A 22506-nucleotide genomic window follows, 5' to 3' on the forward strand; every position below is an offset into this window, starting at 1 on the left:
AAAACAATTTTTAGCCCTAATGAGGCTGATTACTCCTAATAGTGAACCTAAAGTTTCATTACTTCTTGAAAAAAGGAGAACTCCAGTAGTACCATTAAAAAATATCACTCGGCAAGAAGAAAGCGACATTGTCTTAATTTGCAAACAACGAGATCAATGAACACCTTGCATTGATGAATGAAAGAACAACATCAATAATGATTACAGTAATCAACATAGTAATCTAAGTAACATACCCACTAAGCCATGCTGCTTTAAGAGTAGCCATGTAAAAATGGGTTAATCCTCACCGTTCAGTTGCCATGTAAAAGGAAGGACGATCAACTCTCCTCTCCCTCTCACACAATCTCCCTTCTTTTCTACACCGCTAATCGTTATTACTTTTAGAAGCATTTACAACTATATACCATACGGATGACCGCACAGAATCACCCCTCCCTCAGCACAGGGAAGCAGTTATTCCTCTCTTTTTTCAGTTTCTGACAGACAGTTATGCAAACCTCCCACCACCCGCCGCCACCAAATCCGCCGCTGCTTCTTTCTGCTTTAACAAGCATAAAACTCGACCAGCTCGTCCAACGACTCCGGCTGAGGATCAGCATTTTCCAGCATCCAAAGCAAATGCTCAAACAGCACAACTTCACAGCCGACTCTAATGCAGTCATCCGAGTCACCGGACCGGTCCATGAGCTCCCGGAAAAGCGGGTTCTCGATGACGTCGGAGCTGACGAGGTATCGGCGCCGGGACTTGCCTACGTAGACAGGATGCAAGTCTTGGTTGGATACAGCGTTTTCATCGTCGGAGCAACTGTTGGCGGCGGCAATGGGGCTGCCATTGGCCCTCCCAAGTTTGAAAGACTGCATTTTCTTTAGGACTGACTTGAGCTTGGTGAGTCTGCCAGCTTTGGCCATTGGTGGGAAGAGGAAGAAGAAGAAGAAGATGATGAAATATTTGGAGAATTAAGAAGCTCGAGAGACGGAGGAGGAGAGAAGAAGGAAGAATGCTGGTTTGTGGGGCTTGAGAAAGTGGGAGGAAGCTGCGTATTAAAAGGGGCGGGAGTCGGGTTAAAATGGTTAAATTCTGGATTTGGTTTTGGCTTACTGTTTAATTAATTAATTAAGCGAGCCGGCCAGGTCATGGGAACCAAGCAAAAATTGTAAAGATTAACGGTGAAGGTTGGTTTGGAGCAAAAACCAGCTGCGGCCTTTGGAGGCGGGCCGGGTCTTGGGTCTGAATTAAATGTAAGGGACTTGCCCTTGAGAATATTAACCCACTGCGAAAAAAATTGCGAATTTTTTTTTCCCTTTTTGATACTAGAGGAGTTATTTCTAAGAGATTTGATAAGAAGCCAATTGCTTGACATTTAGGGTATTGAAATTCAAAAAGTCTACGGCAATGTTAATTTTTCTCTGTTTGATTAATGCAGCTGAATTGAGAACAATATGTAAACAGAAAAAAAAAAAAAAAAATTGGGTACGCGCGTAGCCTTCATTCACCTTTTAGGATAGATGATTTTCAAAAATTGCTCCTGTCATTTTCCAACAGCTTTTTATATGATTGAATGCGTTGTTAATGGAAAAGTTTAGTTCATATTCTGTCAAACTATCTATTGATGCATGGGAATACAAACCCTTAGTGGATACATATGCTTAGGATGAAAAGGAGAGTAAAAAAAATAATAATAATAAGAAAGAAAAGACGCCTGATTCAGCAAAAGATGACGAAGAACAGACACATGCACGTTCAAAGGATCTTGCCTAAAAGAAATTGAGTGGCTCAGGAGACTAAGCAATCAACTTAGAACTCTATGGTTTGTGGATGGAGCTGCAAAAAATATTTTCCAAATGGAAACATCATTTTCACCTTGGGGAAGTGGAACCCAACCCCTTTACTTTAGATTAAATGAAGAATATAAACAAAAACCTCCACACCATCCACTAATCCAATTGCTGCATGTTTTGAAAAGACTTGTCCGGTGTGACACATTGAGGAACTTGTGCCTGTAGGTCATTAAGAAAAACGGCATTTTCCACTGAGCGCAACTTGTATCTGTCCAGGTTTTTTTAGCTATCCCAAAAAGGGCCAGCCAGTTTGCAGTGTTAAGGATTCCAGGACTAAATTCTTCCCCCTTCAACCCTCATTTGGGACCAAATTCAAGCCCCGGCCCGCTGGCAGACAGGAAAAAATCACTGAAGAAAATCATCAAACTTCACAGTTGGCAAACTCAAAAGCGGCACGCAAGACTTATGCATCCTTTCTTCTTTTGTTGTAACTTTATTTATAGATAAAAGTTGTCACACCATAATCTACAAGAAGAGAGTGTGTGTGTGTGTGTGAATTATATATATATATATGGATTAATCATCTATATATTAACAGTGTATACACTTTTACTACTATTAGATGCATGACACATAATTTGAATTTGAATTTAAAACTCAAATTTTGCGTATGTGTCGTGTATCCAACCGTGACAGTGTGTGTCTATATATATATATATATGTGTGTGTGTGTGTATGGTATGGATGTATGGAATTCCAATGAGAACAAAGAGCCAAAACCTGATAGAAACCTAGAAAATGAAGCAGCTGACAGGAATGAAGCACATATTTAGGCAACTAACGTGTCTGATTAAGCTAATGAAGATTCTCATTAGCCTGTATGCAATCATTTAGTGGTGCACTTTTTGTGCTTTGATTTAAAAAAAAACAAACAAATTTAACCGGAAAAATGGTTGCAGAGGATTAATAAATCAGGCGGGCGAGGTCATTTTTAATCTGAACGGTTGCCATTTTCGTAAAAGACAAAGATGGAACTGTTAACTAATCGAACTATGAAGTTGTTAGGGTTCTTAAGATGCCACGCAACCACGAGTTAGCTACAGGCATTATTTACCAGCGTCTATCAATTAAACTATATTTTGGCTTTGCTGTAGTCTTTCATTTGGATATTGGCTTTTCAAAAAGTCTGAGCTCCAAAAGAAAAACTTTCTTAGGAACGTTACACAGTCTAACTTGCAATCTACTCTTGAATTCGGTGATTGAGACCCATGGACATCTTCACACTGGCACTCGAGAATCCAGAGTTCTCAAAAAAAAAAAAAAAAAAAAAAAAAGGATACATTAGGGCAAGATGAATGGCACTCTCAACAACTTCAAGAGTGTTTTTCTGTTCAAATTGACATTCACCAAATACAATCTCAATGCCAACACAAGATGATTTAATTGGTAAACGCTTCCTAAAATCTCAAAGGTGTGTTAAAATCTAGTTTCTTTATGAGTTGGTAAGACCAGGCTGAATCTATCCAAACTTTTTTTTTTTTTAGTGGAAAAAAAAAAAGCGTAAGGATTGTGTACACGGATCTTACTAGATCATAGGAGTGTTTTGGCATCACTCTTGAATTTTTTTCATTGTGGGTGTGATTTGAATCCTCACCTACAACCCATGGTAGTTACTGAATCAAGTTCAGTGGTTATATTTAAAATTAATCCATCTTCAAAATGAAATTCTTTCTTGAAAGCGACAGACATGTGCCACGGAGTTGCTGAATTCTGGATGATTACAATCATCCAAGTCTCCTCTATATATATATATATATCTATTTGGTTCGAATGTCTGCTATTTTTCCAATGAAGAGCTGATAAGAAATAATAGTATACATATGCACAAGAAGCAACTGGTGGCAACCACCACAATCCCCCTTTTCCTGTAGAACTAAATAAAATAAATATATAGTAAGTAAATTCGAGAGCACTTATTGGTGCATGAAATTAATTAATCAGCTTATTTTTGTTTGTCAGTATTTAACTCTGAACTGTTAACGTTTGAAAAGTTGATATTTTTGTCTCCTTCTCAAAAGATTCTCTGTAGCGTAGGTAGGTAATGAACATATTGTTGTCCTACATTACATGCTACTATAAGGTTTTTTTTTTTTTTTTTTTTTGCCTGTTACTTACAGCATATGTTAAAGCGATTCTCGTTTAACCACTATATGAATTATTTGCCATTCTCCTTTTGGATCCAATTTATACTGCTTGATCTATTTTGCTTCCACCGCAGCGGTTAAAAAAGAAAACAACAAAGATCTCGATAATAATTCACAAACTTTTGGTCATGGTGGGTTACCAAGGGAGCAAAAACTTCTTCTTTCTGAGGTTATATTTTGGCATCACATTCGAGAATGAACCTTTTCCGACAAAAGCACAGATGAGGGGGGAAGGAACATTTATTTGCCATTGCAATTTCCTTTGAAAACTAGTAATTATTGCGTTAATACTACATCGGAAGATCCGCACAAGCTTCGAATGTACCTCCAAAGAGAAAATGATATTTTGGCATTATATGATGGTCTTGGGTCTTTAATTTGATGTCGGAAGAATGGCCGAAAATGAATGCGAAGCCACTGTACCAATTTGCAATTGTGGTCCTATTGATGACACAAAACATCTTGTAATATTAAATCATCATCCATTTCGCGCCGTAGCATCATCCCCCGCCCGACAACATACGAAAATCCACACACACACACACACACACACACACACATGTATGTACGTGTATATTAACGAGTGCCCATATATTTCAAGTTTATATTTTTTAAAATATAAAATTAACTAAAAAAAGTAAGTAATACAAGAAAAGGTAGGTAAGATTAAATAGAAAAAATATATATAAATGTAAGAAAAGAATTGCTAGTGTGTGTGTGTATATATATATATATGAAGGGTTAGGTAAACATTAGATACGTTAACGAGTATTTAAGGGTATCCGTTATAAAAACCCCATATATTAATATTGCAACAAAATCCATTAATTTTGTTTGATCAGTCAGAATCCGAAACTAATATGTGTGTTGGATTAGTTGAATTAAGACTGGTTCGTTGCTAATTGATGATCCAGATGGGGCGAAACCTTGAAAGCGATGCGGAAATGTTTCTCCTTAATTAATTGAGCAGTGCCATGTGAGCTACACATGGACTGTGCATGCTGCAAACGCGGTGTTTGATCCTCTCTTCAACATGTTTGACGCACAAAATATGAGTCCAAATCGCCCATACCATTCCCATGTGGTCCATATAATCACCAAAATTTGTTCAACTTTAGCGAAGCATTTATATGCAAAAATTGTTGGCTACTATCTTCTGGCGTAGCTAATTAAGCTAAGTCGAGGGTGGGAATCGGAGCACCGAATTCAATAATGTGCCGTACGTATCTTTGTCAATACTCAGGACAGGTCTCAATGATGAAAAAGGCCGAACACATGTAATCTTGTTTTGCACTGGCACGAGCGACTCAACAAGTCCAGCCACAATGCAGATCGACCGTTGATAGTGAAAAACGAGCAAACTTTAAATACTACCACTATTAGTTTGGAACCAAATTGATTGGAAATTAGATTGAAAAAGATAGCCATAATTGACAGCACAAAAAATCTGCCCGCAAACACACTTTGGTTTCTTCTTCGTTTTCCAGGCATATTATTGTGTCGTTTTTGTTTAGATTATTAAATTATCTTAAATAATGTTTTATTTGTATTATAAATATATTTTTTAATTTATTTTTATATTTTTAATTATTATTTTATCTAAAATAAGATACGTCAAATTATAAAAAATAATTATTTCGAATAATACCGTATCCCTATCCTCCGACACGATTAAAAATTACCCCCCCCCCCCCCCCGAGTGAGACTGTTCAAGATTCCTTTAGGGGCATCATTACGTGAAACAAATGCTGAGATCATATTTGTTCAATCAAAACCAAATGATGACTAGGGGTTTGTCGACAATCAATGGGCATCTGTGCATGTTTTTGTTTTTGGATCCGAGTGGAGATACGATTCTCTCTCTGCTAAGAAAGCACAGTCCAATAATGGGCGTGATTTTGCATCTGAAAAAAGGTCAAGGCTAAACACAATCTGGAGTTTTGCTGCTGACATGTTTTGGGGCGATTTATCTCACCACTGGCCCTTGGACTTTTACCACGCCTAGTGCCTGGCTAGTTTGACTCCGTAAAGATGCTTGGACCAACAGACACATGTGCCTAAAGAATTGAGGCCCGACCATCATTCTAACATATAACATAAGATTTGGTCATGTGCTTAGCCCTTAGGCAATAGGATCATTATCAGGCCACTTTTTGCTACAATGACAGCCGCGTAGGCTTTGTTTGGAAGGCAGTAGTTTTTCAAAGAAAAATTACTAGGTTTTCAGTCACCTTTTTAACTCACACATATATATATATCAAATTATTGTGATAATTTTTTATTGTAAAAAATTCATAAAAATGCAATCCAAACATCTTTTTAATCCAATAGTAGCAGTGTCTATGAAAACCGATTTAATGCACACAGTAATTAACGAGAACTAGGTAATACACGATTTTATCTATTTAAAATTTTTCCGTGCCAGCTTGTTCACATGAGATTCTAGTGTGTTTCAAAAAAATGCGCATAGCATAGAAGCTGTTTTGCCCGTTATAGAAGATCTTAGTGTTTTGTTTAAATTAATGGGATTATTATAGTAGGTAGTGATGTGGTTTTTCTACCGTTCCCTTACTGTTAAAAATACAATTTGTCAAACCAGCTAATGTTGCCAATATCTTGCTTAACTGTTAGGGACATTACGCAATTTGTCCGACTAGATCATGTCTCGAATATCTTGCATATTAGCTGATCGGAACATTTGCCAGTTGATTGTGAAGTCAGTAGTTTAACTTTCAAATTCTTTCCTTTCTCTTACTTGTAAGGCTTAGAATTAAAATTTTCTCCTTTGCCATCTAGAGGAATTAATTCTTCTCCACAAAACACCCTTTTTTTTTGGATTAATTTTTTCAATATTAACAGTGTATACACTGTCAGCGTTGGATGAATGACAAAATATGTAAAATTTGAATTTGAAATTCAACTTTTACTTACATGTCATGAATCCCACGATAATAGTGTATACACTGTCAATGTATATAAGATTTACTCTTTTTTTTTTTTTTAAAACTTTTGTACACTCTTTTTTCTTTTGGAAAACTAGAGACTGCTACTTGGTATCTTTGGACCCAATACAAGATTGGTCCTTGTAGCCCAATATTACACCTTTATCTCTGGTCCAAAAGCAACACCACACCACCATATTCCTCGCCTTCCTGCTGTTTCTAGAAGCCCAGCCCAATTATTTGCCTCATTTCAAAATTCTGGTATTTCTGCGCAAAAGTTAACTAACGAGTAGGACCCACTGACTCCCTCGCAAATGTTCAATGCTGAACCGTTCCACCAGCCACTCATAGGCGTCGAATATAGCCAACGCCCGGGCTCCACAAAACCACGGCCACGTCATCTCTCCACCGCATTTCTCCACCGTAAACTCCCCAGTCTCCACTTCAGTTGCTGATTTGACTCGCTTCTCCAGCTGGCAATGCCGCTTCCTCGTCTTCTTTTTCCTTTTATCACACACAAGTAGCTTTTTCCAGAAAAGCTTGTCCCAGGTGGAGAACCAAATGAGCCTCAAAATTCCGAATTTTTACCATCAATCGCCATTGACGACACCTCAGTCGGGAGCTCAGAGAAAATTCTCGATTCCTCGTCACCGAGGATGGAAGCGCCGGAAATTGAAGCTCAAATCAACTCAAAACCTATCTCTCACAATCCGATGCCACTTCAATTACAATTTCTTGGACTCCTCGCCTTTCGAAAATCTCTTCCAGAGCTTAATTTCTCAGTTTTCCTCTGCGAATTCCCTCCACTTACTCGCCCCCGCCCTAGGTCTTGCCTCTGGCGCGGCAATTTTTTTCTCTCAATTTAGCGAGAAATCGGAATTGATGAGAATTCCGAGAAAACATAGGAATAATAAGTTCGTTGGTGACTGGATATTGTTTACGAGTCCGACACCGTTTAATCGGTTTGTGGTGTTACGATGTCCTTCGATATCAGTCGAGGGGAGCGAATTATTGGAGGATGTAAATGAGAAGCTTATGAAAGAAGATAGACACTTTGTAAGGTTGAACAGCGGGAGAATTCAAGTGAAGGAAGGTGATGTGGAGGAGGCAGAGAAGTTGGTGTATCAGAGAGTTTGCGTGGGGACGGAGGATGGAGGAGTCTTGTCCTTAGATTGGCCGGTGAATTTGGATTTGGAGGAGGAGAGAGGGTTGGATACGACTATTTTGATCGTTCCGGGGACGGCAGAAGGGAGCATGGAGAAGGATATTAGGGAGTTTGTGTGTGAGTGTCTTAGGAGAGGGTGTTTCCCGGTTGTTATGAACCCTAGGGGGTGTGCTGGTTCACCAATAACGACGCCACGGTGAATTTTTCTGTTTGATTTAATTGTACTTTTTTTTTTTTGGGTTTTAACTTTTAGTGCTGCTTTGTTGATAGATTTTGATGGTGTTGACACTCTGTACTAAAGACTACTTGCTCAATTAACTGCAAAGAAGTTTTAGCTGATGGACAGGAGAGTGAGTTGTCAAATTGTTGTGCATGTTAATTATGCTCGAGTTTTGTGAACCGAAGACTTAGAATTAAATTATCGTTTATTGTTTCCTGTTCAGTACTTTGATTTGTTAATTATCAAGCGGTGCTTGAGAGATTTGCAGCAAGGTTCCTGATTGTTGGGTGCTTGGTATTTTACCAAAAGGGATTTTTCTAGGCACTCATCCATACGTTCACTTTGTGATACGAAGTGCACAGACTAACATTTAGCGTCCCCTTGCTTTTGGTCAGTGACCCAATTTATCTTCATTTCTCAAAAAGTTTAGCAGTTTGGAGCACTTCTAATAAGTTCCCTTTAGGTACCTGTTTGTCAATGCCCACAATGTACCGACATAGTTTTCTCCTAGTTACGTCGATTTAACAGTTAACCTGTGACGCATTAACACAAACAATTTGGTTGACATATATGTTTCTCCTCTCTCTCATGAGTTGTGGAGGAGCAAATAGAAAGTTTTGTTACTAGATTATCAAAAAGAGAATATAAAATCATGTAGAAAAGTGTACAAACAAAATAGGAGATGTGTACTCACAGGCTAAAATAGCTGGGAATATATTGTAGTCCGGGTGAATCAACAAAATAATAGACAGGATTCCGTATTTCATCATTTGTTTGAACAATTTATCCTGATGCTCAAGAAGTTAAGCTTCTAATTACTGCTATTTTCAAGCTTAGAAAATGTTTTATGTCACGGACACCGCTCCTCTTGTTCAGTAATCCTAATGTGGTATTACTTTGATTTTTTTTTAAGTTCCCTCACTCCCGATATTAAACCACATGGTTTTGAAGTTTAAGTGACTGTTGCTCCAGTCTCTTAATATTCCTTTAAAAGTAGGGATAACTTTGTTGCGTGTTTGTTATGCACCTTGACGCTTGTTGAAGTGCTAACTCTATAACTGAAATCAAATCCTATTTTTTCCTGTTTGGGTTCCTCATGAAAGATTCTTCCTGCTTCTGACCCTTTAAAATATTTGTGCGTGATATCTGATAGTAGGACACTTTAATTACTTTATTCATGTAGGTTATTTACAGCTGCTGACAGCGATGATATCTCCACAGCTATACAGTTTATCAATAAGGCAAGGCCATGGACAACAATGATGGCTGTTGGCTGGGGTTATGGTGCAAATATGTTGACCAAGTACCTGGCAGAAATAGGAGAGAAAACACCTCTTACAGCTGCAACATGCATAGACAACCCTTTTGACTTGGAGGAAGTGACAAGATCAACTCCATACCATATCTTGTTAGATCAGAAGCTTAAAACTGGCTTGATTGATATATTGCGTTCAAACAAGGTTATCATTCCTATGGCATATGCATTATTAGCTTTCCATCTTTTCGCCCTCTTGTTTATGCATATCTTGCAATTTAGAAAGGTCTTCGTACTTTAGCAGAGGAATATGCTCTAAGCTAAATTGATCCTATCTTTTCTGTGACTACTATCATGGTAGATAATATTTACTTTATGCATCCAGGAACTGTTTCAAGGCCGTGCAAAAGGTTTCAATGTCGAGAAAGCTCTTTTGTCAACCTCTGTACGAGATTTTGAGAAAGCAATATCCATGGTATCTTATGGTTTTGCTGAGATTGAAGATTTTTATGCAAAATCTAGTACTCGAGACATGGTTGGAAAAGTGAAGATTCCGCTTCTTTTCATACAGGTGTTCTTTTGTTGTTCTACTGTTAATGCATCTGGATACCAGTCTGGTTGCCCCATTTTAATTTCTGATCTATCATTCTTTACGAGTTAATTATCTCAAAATGCTGATACAAATTAAAAGTCTTCTTCGACTGCATATGCTGCTCATTTCTGGTATATCTTGTTTATCTCAGTTGTTCAGTTAAGTAATGGAGCATTTCATGTCTAGATCTCTGCTGTTCTCTGTTTGCATTGTTTCTAGTGCATTCACTTTGCCTTCCCTTGCCAAGGTGATAAACTATTTGTAGTACTTAGCTGCTTAGGATGCAATTCCAGTGCTATTATTGCATCCATTGTCTGGTAACTATTTTATACCAATCCCTTGGTACTATTTGTCTAGTCTACTTTTTGCATTTGAAATTTGTTGGAAAATGTTGAAAGTTTTTTTTTTTTTCCTGCTAAATGTGCTTGATGGTCTTGAAGTTGCAAGTATACTTTAGTCCAAGTACTGTATTCTGGATCCTGAATCCCCTGAAATATCTGCTCATGTTTACTTTGTGCTTGATAAATTTGACAATGATGGTTCTTTGAATTTAGCAGAATGATAACGGGACAGTTCCAATATTCTCTACTCCACGCAGTTTGATAGCTGAAAACCCATTTACCAGTCTCCTTTTGTGCTCTTATTTGCCATCGAAAGAAATCACAGGCAGCAAATCAACTGTATCCTGGTGCCAGCATCTCACTATTGAGGTAATGATGGGAACTATTGTAATCCCTAGCAAGTCATAGTCAGAAAAGTTAGTTTCTAATGTTCTATTTTTTGTAATGAATTGTGGATTAATTGTTTAATTACATAAGACTTTGTTTCTAGAATTACTAGTGGAGCAATTTTCTGGAATATAATTACTGCTTTACAATCTTATTTTATGCCACGATATAGCTTGCAGAACATTATTAGGAATTTCCCTCGCAACATGATGGAAAACTTGGTAAAAGGGATTTCCCTTCTTTAGATGAAGACGAAGCTGACACTTTCTTTTGAACTGGTTTTTTACAGAGGTTCTTATTGATTACTGCATTACATAATGCGAATAGCTTATGTAATATCATATAGTAGAAATATAGTAGAGTGAAATATCTATTAGTGGTCTTATCTTTGCGAGTTGAATAATAATCAACATGGGGTTCAGTCAATTAATATTCAGAAAAAGGGAAAAAGTCAGAGAAAAATCTAGCTTCTTTGATGTCTTTTCCTTTTCTCATTTGGGGGCTGCCTTGTCAAGGGTAGTTGTTTCCCTCCTGCTTCATTGTCTCTCTTTATGGACGTAAATAGTTTTTTAAAATTAAATACATGCTATCTTGCTTTTTTAATTCAATAGGTTGGCTTCTCTATCAAGTCAGGTATAAGGTCCTTTGGCTGTTAAATACAGCAAGTTTCTTTATCCTACAGTTTGTACTTCATTAGATTCCTTACATGCTTGCATTATAGTGGCTTGCAGCTGTGGAGCTTGGACTTTTAAAGGGTCGACATCCACTCTTGAAAGATGTTGATGTTACCATCAATCCCTCCAAGGGTCTAACACTGGCTGAAAGCAGAGCATTGCACCAAAATGGCAGAGTGAACAAGCTCTTGAATGTTCCAAACTTTGATGCTTTAGGAGTGCATTCCCTTAATCTTGCAAAAAATATATTTGAAGCAGGCGATACTAGAGCTAAAATTTATTCAAGATCTAAACAAGAATCAAAAGGACTACGACCAGATAAGGATTCATTAGGCCAAAGTAGTTCTATTGATGCACAATTAGTGAGAGAGGAGGTTACAAATCCTGATGATGGTGAAATGGGCCAGGTCCTACAGACTGCAAAAGTTGTTATGAATATGCTAGATGCTACAATGCCCAACACACTGACAGAAGAACAAAAGAAAAAGGTAATAGATTTGAATAGTTTGTGTGTCTTCAGGAAATTTAATTACTGTATCTGCTCATCCTAGTAAAGCAATATTTTGCAGAGTCATGTAAAGGTCCTTATGTGAAGCATCTTATATCTAGAGGAGTTAAAGCATTTTTGAGAGATGCCAATAAAGGCTTATAGATATTTCTTATTACTAATGACTCTGCTGTTGACACATTTGAAATTAGTTGACCACTGTCTTTTTTTGGAAGAGGGCAACACCCGCTATAGTTTTATATTCTAGAAGTTATTATTTGCCAAAAGGACAATATTGTGATGTGCAATTCTAAAAGTCATCTCTAAATTGCTTGGTAATCATGTGCAGGTCCTCAGTGCTGTGGGTCAGGGGGAGACATTAATTAATGCTTTGCAAGGCACTGTTCCTGAAGATGTTCGCGGAAAGCTTACAACTGCTGTTTCTGGTATCCTGCACAGTGATCCAAATCTAAAAATTGATAGGCTCCTGAGCCTAGGACGAATTCCTGACATGGCATCACGATTGAAGTCAAAAGTGGAAGAGAAAACTGGACAGCCTAGCACAGATAATGGGAATGAAGATCCTCAACCTTCAGCTCAATCACAAAGGACTGATGACTTTGCAGATGTGTCTAAAATTAGCAAAGACAAGACCTCTGTGGGACCAGAATCTGAACCTCAGGCATCAGAGTATGGACAACAATCTGCTAACTCCAACCATCTTCCGATGACAAATGGTAATGCAGGTGAGATTCTTGATTCAGATAAAAAGGCTACAAATGACTTGGGAAATCACATGGAAAATATGGACTCTTCTAGAGATAGAACTGGTTTAGGTTCTGATTCTTTGGTAAATGGGTCAGAAACAGTTTCTAAGCCCGAGTTGCCTGGTAGGTCTGAAGGAACAGTCAACGCTGAGGACATGGTCATTGAACAACACAAAGAGAATGACAGTGGGAAAGGTCAGTCATCCATGAAAGGGGAGAGCAGTAGCGAGGAAGATAGTGTAAAAACTGCTGAATCTTCTCATCTTGACCAAACAATAAGTATGCCATCTGCTCAGACAGAGGACAGATCTTCTGCTCCAGTTCCCATGTCAGAGAGCCAAATCCAGGAAAAAGAAGGTGATAGTAGTCAAAAAAGAGAAGAAAACAGCGTTCAGGGTGGTTCAGCTGAATATGATTCTAAGCTTCCAAGCTTTGATGTTTCTCAAGCATTTGATGCTTTTACAGGAATTGATGATTCCACGCAAGTAGCAGTTAATAGTGTGTTCAATGTAATTGAGGATATGATCACACAATTAGAAGGAGGAAGAGAGAATGGTGATGGAGCCAAGGATAGTACCGATGAAAATCAAAAGAGAGAAAACATTGGATATGAGCCCAAAGAAAGAGGTGAAACTCAGGACCCAACTGCTCAGAACCAGTTTACTGGTGATGACCACAAATTGGAAAAGCAGGAGGAGAACAGAAATGAAAAGAGCATACCTTGTGACAGTTCATTTGGTATTCATACCTCTAAAGAATTTACCTCCAATGACCACTCTGGAAGAGATCCTGCTACAAGCAGTGGTACTGATACCAATCTCTCTTGGGAAACCCACTCAGAGAGTTATAAAAGGGAAGGAAATGGAAGGATTAAAGATTTGCCCACGAGAAAGCTGTCAACAGAAAGTCTAGTTAGATATTTAAATGTCATTTATCAACCCAATTTGTTGTCTGTAACTACAAACTTATATGGAGACCATCTTTACAAAGAGGTTTTTCAAAAGTATTTGATGTCAAAAAAGAGCAATACCAAAACACTAGATATGGATACAACAGCAACTTTATTTCTTGACTACTCTCCAGAAGAAGGTAAGTGGAAACTTTTGGAGGAACCACAAAATAACAGTGACAACATTCATGGTGATATTACTGATGTAAAAGGTGAAACTGAAGCTGAGACCAATTTTAGTACAGATGTAGACAGTATTATAGAACCATCATATGTTATATTTGATTCTGATAGACAAGAGGAAAGAGTTGAAAAGTGCAAAAAAACACACACTAGAGTGGGTATTGGTGATGACAATTTGGAGGAACTACTACTCTTGATTAAAGGTATCATATTGGATGCTTTAAAGCTTGAAGTTGAACGAAGGGTAAGTGACAAAGATATAGAAGAAATGCAGCCCAAACTTGCCAAAGATTTGGAGCTAGTTGCCAATTCTGTCTGTCTGTCAGTAGGGCATGATGAGCAGGTTTTTATCATGAGAGGAAAAGATCTTACTTTGGATAAATTTGGGACACTTGAAGGACAGCATATAATAAGAGCAATAACTTCTGCTGTTCAGGAAACCAGTTACTTAGGAAGAGTTTTGCCAGTTGGTGTTATTGTTGGGTCTAGCTTAGCTGCCTTGAGAAATTATTTTGATGTAGCTGCATTAAATGGTAATAGCCAGAATGAACACCTGATACTTGATCAAGTGGAAAAATCAAGGAATATAAATCATACTCGATTAACTATGAAAGAGGCTGATAAAATGGTTTCTGGAAAGATATATGAGAAGGATGACTGGGATAGTTCAGTTGACAAGTGTAGCCAAAGTAGTGCAATTAACAGTTCAAATGGAAATACTGTTATGATCGGTGCCGTCACTGCTGCTCTGGGTGCTTCTGCTTTGCTCGTAGAACAAAAGGTAGTGGTTTTTTGTGAAACATACTTTCCTACTATGTGTTGATTTGAAGTGTTTTTCTCATCCCAATCCATGGGTTTCAACATCATTTGTACAGCATCGGTTACATATTACACGAAATGTTATCCTAGCTCATCTTCTGGTGTATATTTTTGTATGCTGTGCTTGGTAGAGCCTGAGTAAAGATACATCTTAGCTCCTTAAGTTTCCCTTTTCATGAAGGCTAGTATATCCAATCAACAGATATTTGTTTGCTTATTGTCCCAAAATGAAAACTGAAATCTATTCAGGCCTCTCCTTTGTTGTTATTAGTGAGCCTTGTAATTAAGTGCCATTGAAGTTTCTGAGAAGTTGTTCCTGTCTCAAACTGTTTGGATGAATGTGCACGAGTGTAAGAGAGAGTGCACTATTGCTATGTGTTTCCATTACCAATTTGTTATAGGAAATACATGACTCAGTTTTCAGCGTTCAATCACATGTTTTCTCTAATAGTTTGTATCTTTGTCAATGTAGAGTTCTGGAACTACAGAAACTTTATTGAAGCCCTTGGAGGAGCAAGATGGTCATTTCAAGGGCCCCAATAATGAGGAAATGTCTGAGAAAACCCAGAATAACATAGTCACAAGCCTAGCTGAGAAAGCTCTGCTGGTTGCTGCTCCTATGGTACCCACAAAGGAAGGTGGCGGAGTGGATCATGAAAGGTCTGACATTCTCTTCTCGTGCAAACCTGAATCTGCAAATGAAATTACCACATTTTGTACTCCAAAAGTTCCTGACAGTTTTCCTTGTTTGGCAGGCTCGTTGCAATGTTGACAGAACTAGGACAAAAGGGTGGCATTTTGAAGCTTGTAGGCAAAATTGCTTTGCTTTGGGGTGGTATACGTGGTGCATTGAGTTTGACAGACAAGCTCATCTCATTTCTACACGTGGCTGAACGGCCATTGTTTCAGAGGTATCATTTTATTGCTTCACTTCCTCTCTTTTTAAACATGGAAAGTTGACGATCTGGTTTTATCTCTTAAAAGTTATATGTGCTTTTAAAAGCCTTAAGCAACACAATTTACATTTTGCTGAAATTTTCTCTATTCAAAATTTCGTTTCTTCTCTGAGTGATCACAAAGACGGATCTCCAGCACTCCGCCTCGCCCCCCTTCGCCCCCCCCCCCTCCCTGTTTCCAACACCAATAAAAAAAAATGAAATATCTTTCATGATTAAGTAACCTCCTTAAGCATCAGAGAATCTCAATCTGAGAGATACTAATCTTTGCCATATTCTTTTCTGGGATAAAAAATGGGCAAATATTCTTTTCTGAGATAAATAATAGCAGATAACAAAAATATGATTACTAAGATGGAAATTGTGGTTAAATCAATTTAAATATTCTCGGAAATTTCTTCCTTCTGGAGTCGTTGTTGGGAATTAAACAAGAAGGATTGCCGTCTCTTTCCTTCTCCCTATATGAATCAGTAATTAGAGAATGATAATTCACCCATGGTCCCTCCTCAATGCTAACGTTAGAAACTTGATAGAAACTAAATTTTATGATGTAGATATGTCACCATGTGTTCCTTTTCTTTACATGTAACTTGAGAATATTAGTAGTTGACAAGAAAGACTTAATAGTTGTGACAGAAACAAGTTTACCTAGGCAGACTCTAATGAAATAGACAAATTGTACCCTTGGTAACTTGGAAGGTTCAACTTTAATACTGTGTTAGAACATTCAGTTCAACTTATCCACCTGATAACATAAACAAATTGGTTGTACTCTTGGTAACTTGAGAGGTCCAACTTTAATGCTGTGTTTGAACATTCATTTCAACTTGTCCACCTAGGGTAGACAAGTTGTCTAGTATTAGTCACCTTAAAAATTATTATGCTGAGTTCTCAATTCTTTCATGTTTCCCTATAGTTGTATGAGCTAATTCAGTGAACTCTAAAGCCATCTTCACTTTGTTGCACTGGAAATTTTTCGTTTTTCTGGATCATGTTGTAACATCAAAATCAAGATTTTCCATTTTTAAGTAGCATTCATCATAAATTGATATACTTTAAATGTATTCTATATAAAGTATTATGCATTCCTACTTTATAGAAACAAAATTTAGAATAAGTCAAACATCATGAACTCAGCGCTGTTACAGCTGAACTTTGAAGCAGATTGCTTTCTGGTATAAAAGTCCTATGTAAGCAAAGTGCTCAAAATGACACCTTTCTCATACTGCCTCTGCACAAAAAATTTGTAATAAAAGAAGCACATTAAATTCTGCTAAATTTGGAATGGTTTCCAGCATCTAAGTGACTCCAGAGTCAGTCTGTAATCATTTTCAACTCTTCCGCTCTATGTAAATTAAATTCAACTGGGCAAAATTTTTATTATTTTTTATTCTAGTATTTCCTCATTTTTTTGAAAATAACCTAATGCTGCTGTTATGGCAAAATCTGACTTGTTTCTGATTATCTTTGCAAGTTAACTTTTAACCCCCTTGTTGGGATTCTCTAGAAATTGTATTTTACCTGTCACTGTGTGTGCTACTCTGTTCATTGAATTCACTATGTGCTTTTGATGGTCAAACTCTAATTGGATGATCTGACTAGCATCTGATAGGCGTCATATTGATTGTTGATTGCTTAGTATACTTGCATGTTAATGCATGTGATGCAGATATTTGTATTTATTAGATGAATAACCAACAGAATTTGGGGTTGGACATTTTCAGAATTTCTGGGTTTGTCTTGATGGTGCTTGTTTTATGGTCACCCGTTGTTGTTCCATTGCTTCCAACACTTGTGCAAAGCTGGGCAACACATAACTCGCCCAGGATTGCAGAGCTTGCTTGCCTTGTTGGCCTCTGTGTTTCCATTATGCTGATGGTTACCCTATGGGGCAAAAGAATTCGCGGGTATGATAATCCTCTTGAGCAATATGGGCTGGATTTGACTTCACCATCAAAGGTATGGACTTTCTTAATCAACTGTTGTATGTTCATAGAAAAGTATGCAATTTTTGTCACTTCTGGATAGTGGCCAATCTGTTGTCTATTTTAGTATTACTGTTTAATGAAGCAATATAGGTGGGGCTGATCTCTTGTCCCCCCTTCCTGCATTAAGTCAAAGAGGACTTTCCTAGACGATCCCATTTGCTACTTAATAGTCGCAAATGTTGGTCACTGCTTTGTTTCCTCTAATGAAAATAGTTGTAAGAACCTCAGAATACACTTCAATTTCAATTTCATCCATTTCATGGTACTTGTTCAAAATACACTTAAGGTGGGATGTATCATTGAAACTGGCTCTAATAATCGCATTTCTTTATTTTCCTATTTATAAGTCCAATTTGAATTGCCTAATACCCGCTCTCTACTCTCTCTCTCTCTCTCTCTATACACATTTGAAAGGTTTTAAGTTTAATTTTGTATTGTTTAGCTTCAAGAGAGACCTAATGTGACTGCTTTGCTTGCAGGTCCAACATTTTGCGTACGGTTTGATTTGGGGAGTCATACTTGTTCTGCTGATACATTATGCAAATTTTGTTTCTGGATTTGTCCACCCATCTATGCCTACCTATCTTTCTTCATCATCTTCAGATGCTGTTACATGGCTTAAAGTGTGTGGGAGACTTCTTTGGTTAGTGTTTCGAGGACTTGCAACAGCAACTGGTGTCGCAATTGTCGAGGAGTTGCTCTTTAGGTCATGGTTGCCTGATGAAATTGCTGCTGACTTTGGATATTACCCTGGGGTCATCATATCAGGACTTGCATTTTCTTTGTCACAGAGGTCTGTATCTTTTGTTATCCAGTGTTCCCCTTGGCTCTTCATTGAGAATTTTCCTATTGTGTTGATGATCTTAAAAGTTCAATGATTGACTGCAGGAATTAAGGGGTGGGGTAGTAATACATGGATTTTCCTATTGTCTATTTTGGACTTGCAGCAGAAACCTTACCTTAAAAATCCCTCCGTCCTATATTGCAGCTTCTCTGTTCATGTTAATTACATTTCCTGAGCGTTTCTAGAAACTTTCTCCCTTGCCGCCTTGCCGCCCTCTCTCTCTCTCTCATATATGCAGACCTGCCTGTGCCATTCAAGCAGCTCAACCCTACCTTGTGTTGAGTATTGCTTTCTCATATATTAGTGCATGCTACATACCACAGGACACGCAGCAGCTCTCTTTCTCTCTCTCTCTCTCTTCTTTTTGCTTCTTTTCTTTTGGCGGGGTGGGGGGGGTGGGGTGGTTGGGGACAAGGGAGGGGCACCCATATTTTCTGGCTTACTTTTTCTATAGTTCATTTACATTTCTTAGCATCGGTGTGCTGTTGCTGAAAATACTGGAAATCAACTAATCCTTTCTGGTCAAATGGAATTTCAGGTCCCCCTGGGCTATACCAGGCTTATGGTTATTGTCACTAGGTCTAGCAGGCGCTCGACAAAGAAGCCAAGGGAGCCTATCCCTTCCAATTGGGCTTCGTGCAGGAATAATTGTATCTAGTTTCATCTTACAAAGAGGTGGGTTTTTGACTTACAGTCCCAGTCTTCCAAATTGGCTCTGCGGTTCTCACCCTTTTGAACCTTTTAGTGGGATTGTGGGTATTGCGTTTTCTCTAGCATTGGCTATTATTCTTTATCCTAGGCAACCTCTTCTTAGAAAGAAATCTGGGGCTATCAGGGAGTTCTCAGAAGGGACTGCAAGGGAAAGATGAGAAAGCAGATAACTAAGAGGACACTGAAGAGAGCAATTGTCAGTGAACTGCTTGCAATTTTCATCAACTTCACGGACTTTTGGTATCTTGCAGGGGTGTACAACCAAGTGTATAGCTTTTAAATTTCGAGAAGTAGCGTACAGGGAATGAGACAAATTTTGTAATATAGAACGGTAATTTCTGTAAATAGTCATAGAAAGAGATACCCCGTCAATTTCTGCCTGTAAGTCGTGATGATGCTGGGAGAATGTAAGTTTTGCATTCTGAAGTATGATGGAATTGCCAACAGTAAATACTTTTTCACTTTTTTGGCAGTAGAGGTTGGTATGGAAATAATTAGAGTGTATGATGCTCAAATTCTTTCACCTAATAGATACACGAGTTAATCACTGGGCCAATGGCTCAGTTGCCACCAGGGAGAGGCTTAAGTCCCTCCTTGGACTGTAGGTTAGGGTTCAAACTTCACCTATAGCGAAAAAAATTAAAGGGTTGTGTCAGAGCACTCTCTTGGTCTAGTTGGATCTGTATATCCATTAGTTTCCTACCACAGCCTCCTTAGGCTTCCCCTTCCCCCTAAATTAGGATAGAACAAGTTATATAAATGTATCGTTGCTGACAAAAAAAAAATAATAGATACATGAGTTAGTGCAAGCCTATTTTACAAAATGCACTTCGTGTTATGTTAATCCATCCAGAGCTTTTACGTACTGACCAACAGGAGTGCCTGCCACATAAAGTGCTGTGAATGGCAATTGGCAGGTGAATCTGCACCTTATGAGCTCGTGTATTAAGCTGTTGTGTATTACTAACAATTGGAGTTTAGAAATCAAGATGCATGATATACTCCAATTGTTTTTTTTTTCTTTAAGGAAAAGGTCAATATGCATACAAATATCAAAGCTGATCTCTGTTGACTACACACTAAGTGAACAAAGCTGAAGTTTGGTCCGTAATCATGTTAGAATACTCCTTATCAAGTTGGTATATACAGCAATATGAAGTTCAGGAACCGCTCAAGAGAGGAAACACTGTCGATTCTAACCAGTTATCGGCTCCATGCAAGAATGCTCCAACGGCAAACTGTCTCTCTATGTCTTCTGTGCAATTCTTCTTGTACCCTCCCCATTGAACTCTTCTTCTGGTGTCGGAGCCAGGTCCTGTATTCATGTATTCAATGTACTCAATGGTGTCCAGCCTGCTGTATTGGTTCCACACACTCCATCCTTGCGGATTTATCAGGTCATCTAAATAGCTCTTCATGATGATAGTCCTCGAAAAGTTCCTCCATGGCCTGCCCAGAAATGTTGGGAAGTATTTCCTATCTTGAAATGGGAAATCTGGTGCAGCCTTTATCGTGCAATTCTGCAATATTATGCCAGTATTCTGATTGGGATCTTCCCTCCCCTGGGCAGTGATCATGTTTCTCTGTCCTGGACCTGGTTTGCGGGGAAGAATGAGACAGTTTTGGAAGATTGCAGCTGCATTTCCGAAGATGAAGTCCACGGTGCCTCCAATTGAGCATTCACGATAAAATTGACGCAGGGAATGTGCATACAAAGTGTCCTGATAAGAGATCATCTCACAACGGTAGAAAGCAGCATTGGACGTAACCCTCAGGGCAACTGCCTGATGCTTCTCTGCCCCTGCTGTGTTAATGATTGATAGGTGCTGGGCAATGAACTTGTCTCCAGCCACTGCTGCAAATCCCAAGATAAAATATAGTATCTACGCAGTATGAGAAATCCAGAAATGTTCTGAAAAATAATAAACAAAGCAAAACGAAACAAAAATAAAACCCAAAAGAAGAGACTTCACTTCACATACTCAGGGTGGCTGAAGCAAAAGTTGAGTATCCATCCACAAAATTTTTGGACCCAATGAGAATTGTTGAGTTCATCCCATCTCCAGTTAACATCAGATTAATCTTCTCCCTTGGAATGACCACATTCTCACCGTAGATTCCTGCATTGATTTTTATTACGTATCTTTTCGTGCTAAAGTCTGGTGCATTGGCTATTGCCTCCCCAATTCTTGTGTAATCTCCACTGCCATCAGAGGCTACAATTACATTAGGACTCAATTCAGTTGGTGTTTCCATTAGTTTTCGATCTGCTACAGTCATCCAATCCAAGAATCCGTCTTCTTGCACTTTCATACTCAACATCCTTGGATTGTTGAGAGTTTCTTTGCGCATTTCCCTCTCCACTTCTGCGATCATGGCCAAACAATTACTGATCATGTGAGAGATTGGAGTAAGCAAATTTTCAAAGTGGCCTTTCAGATCCTTTTGGCCATCTGAACCTAATTCTTCCAAGTCAGACAAACCATCAATGCAGGTGTACCCATTAGTCATTGCCGCACTGAGGAGGATTTTGAGGTACCCATAAGATCTCGGAATATATCCTCTTTTTGAAGGAAATTTATGCAAGTCATCAATGGCTTGTTCAAGTTCATAAGTGGTCTGATCAAGCATTTCCATGCAATCCCTAAGTGCATTCTGCTGCTGTGCATTCAATTCTTGGTTTTCAAAATGAGCCACGCTTGCAACTTGGGTATCCAACACATGTTCCTTGGTTTGATTGATAGCAAACTCAAGAACATGATGGAAAGTTACGGTTGTGTTGGAGGGAGGAATGGAAGAGAGGGTGGTGAAGCACAAAGAAGAGTAAAGAGTTTTAGTGCAAGCTTTTTTGATCACCGAACTCAGAGGAGTATGCAAACTCGTGGGTCTTGGATGGTGAATTCTTGCACTTCTTGAAGATGGGGGATTCATGAAAACTAGAGCAGCCAGAACTGCTATCAGAGCGAGGAAGACCGTGATTGCGATCGCTTCCTTCCGGGCTTCTTTAAGATCCCTCAATGTTTGGGATGATTGAGAGCGAGGCCAGTTAAGATTAAAACTTCTATAAAGAAGCATGATCAGCCAATTAAAGATTCGAAAGAGGTGAATAGCTGAAGTTCAGTGGGGCAAAGTCGGATGGCGAAAAGGGAGAAAAATGGGAATCTTGAATTTGTTGACTGTTACATTAGCTAAGTGGCATGTGATGGCAATTTAAGGCGGTTGCTGGCAAGAATATAGGTG

At 38.5% G+C, this 22506-nt stretch overlaps 3 protein-coding genes across 4 annotated transcripts; 1 reads left to right on the top strand and 2 right to left on the bottom strand.

The window, feature by feature from the left end:
- Positions 1 to 153: 153 nt before the first annotated feature.
- On the bottom strand, positions 154 to 1026 carry LOC140008464 (auxin-responsive protein SAUR76-like). Its single transcript, XM_072052883.1, has one exon. The coding sequence runs from the start codon at positions 910 to 912 to the stop codon at positions 547 to 549; it is 366 nt and encodes a 121-aa protein (XP_071908984.1). The 5' UTR covers positions 913 to 1026; the 3' UTR covers positions 154 to 546.
- Positions 1027 to 7287: 6261 nt separating this feature from the next.
- Positions 7288 to 19738, top strand: LOC140008465 (uncharacterized). 2 transcript variants are annotated; one of them, XM_072052884.1, is made up of 11 exons: positions 7288 to 8289; positions 9497 to 9773; positions 9954 to 10139; positions 10718 to 10870; positions 11610 to 12050; positions 12399 to 14729; positions 15240 to 15427; positions 15523 to 15678; positions 17448 to 17682; positions 18191 to 18504; positions 19094 to 19738. In XM_072052884.1, the coding sequence occupies exons 1-11, from the start codon at positions 7490 to 7492 to the stop codon at positions 19422 to 19424; spliced, it is 5412 nt and encodes a 1803-aa protein (XP_071908985.1). In that variant the 5' UTR covers positions 7288 to 7489; the 3' UTR covers positions 19425 to 19738. The 2 variants fall into 2 exon arrangements, with proteins under 2 accessions (XP_071908985.1, XP_071908986.1); XM_072052885.1 differs by having other exon boundaries at positions 7471 to 8289; positions 9535 to 9773.
- A 627-nt stretch (positions 19739 to 20365) lies between these two features.
- On the bottom strand, positions 20366 to 22461 carry LOC140008466 (pectinesterase-like). Its single transcript, XM_072052888.1, has 2 exons — positions 21249 to 22461; positions 20366 to 21121 (listed from the first exon to the last, which is right to left on the bottom strand). The coding sequence occupies exons 1-2, from the start codon at positions 22339 to 22341 to the stop codon at positions 20427 to 20429; spliced, it is 1788 nt and encodes a 595-aa protein (XP_071908989.1). The 5' UTR covers positions 22342 to 22461; the 3' UTR covers positions 20366 to 20426.
- Between the last annotated feature and the right edge of the window lie 45 nt (positions 22462 to 22506).

This window comes from Coffea arabica, chromosome 6c (assembly GCF_036785885.1).
Source record: "Coffea arabica cultivar ET-39 chromosome 6c, Coffea Arabica ET-39 HiFi, whole genome shotgun sequence".
Taxonomy (NCBI): Eukaryota; Viridiplantae; Streptophyta; class Magnoliopsida; order Gentianales; family Rubiaceae; genus Coffea; species Coffea arabica.

Bases quoted from the DNA above. Each gene is read 5' to 3' on its own strand.
- LOC140008464 (XM_072052883.1), bottom strand. From the start codon at position 912: ATGGCCAAAGCTGGCAGACTCACCAAGCTCAAGTCAGTCCTAAAGAAA.
- LOC140008465 (XM_072052884.1), top strand. From the start codon at position 7,490: ATGAGCCTCAAAATTCCGAATTTTTACCATCAATCGCCATTGACGACA. The intron at 10,140-10,717 runs GTGTTCTTTTGT...TGAATTTAGCAG, and splicing joins TTCCGCTTCTTTTCATACAG to AATGATAACGGGACAGTTCC. The intron at 10,871-11,609 runs GTAATGATGGGA...CTTGCATTATAG, and splicing joins GCCAGCATCTCACTATTGAG to TGGCTTGCAGCTGTGGAGCT.
- LOC140008466 (XM_072052888.1), bottom strand. From the start codon at position 22,341: ATGCTTCTTTATAGAAGTTTTAATCTTAACTGGCCTCGCTCTCAATCA. The intron at 21,122-21,248 runs GTATGTGAAGTG...TGGGATTTGCAG, and splicing joins TTTTGCTTCAGCCACCCTGA to CAGTGGCTGGAGACAAGTTC.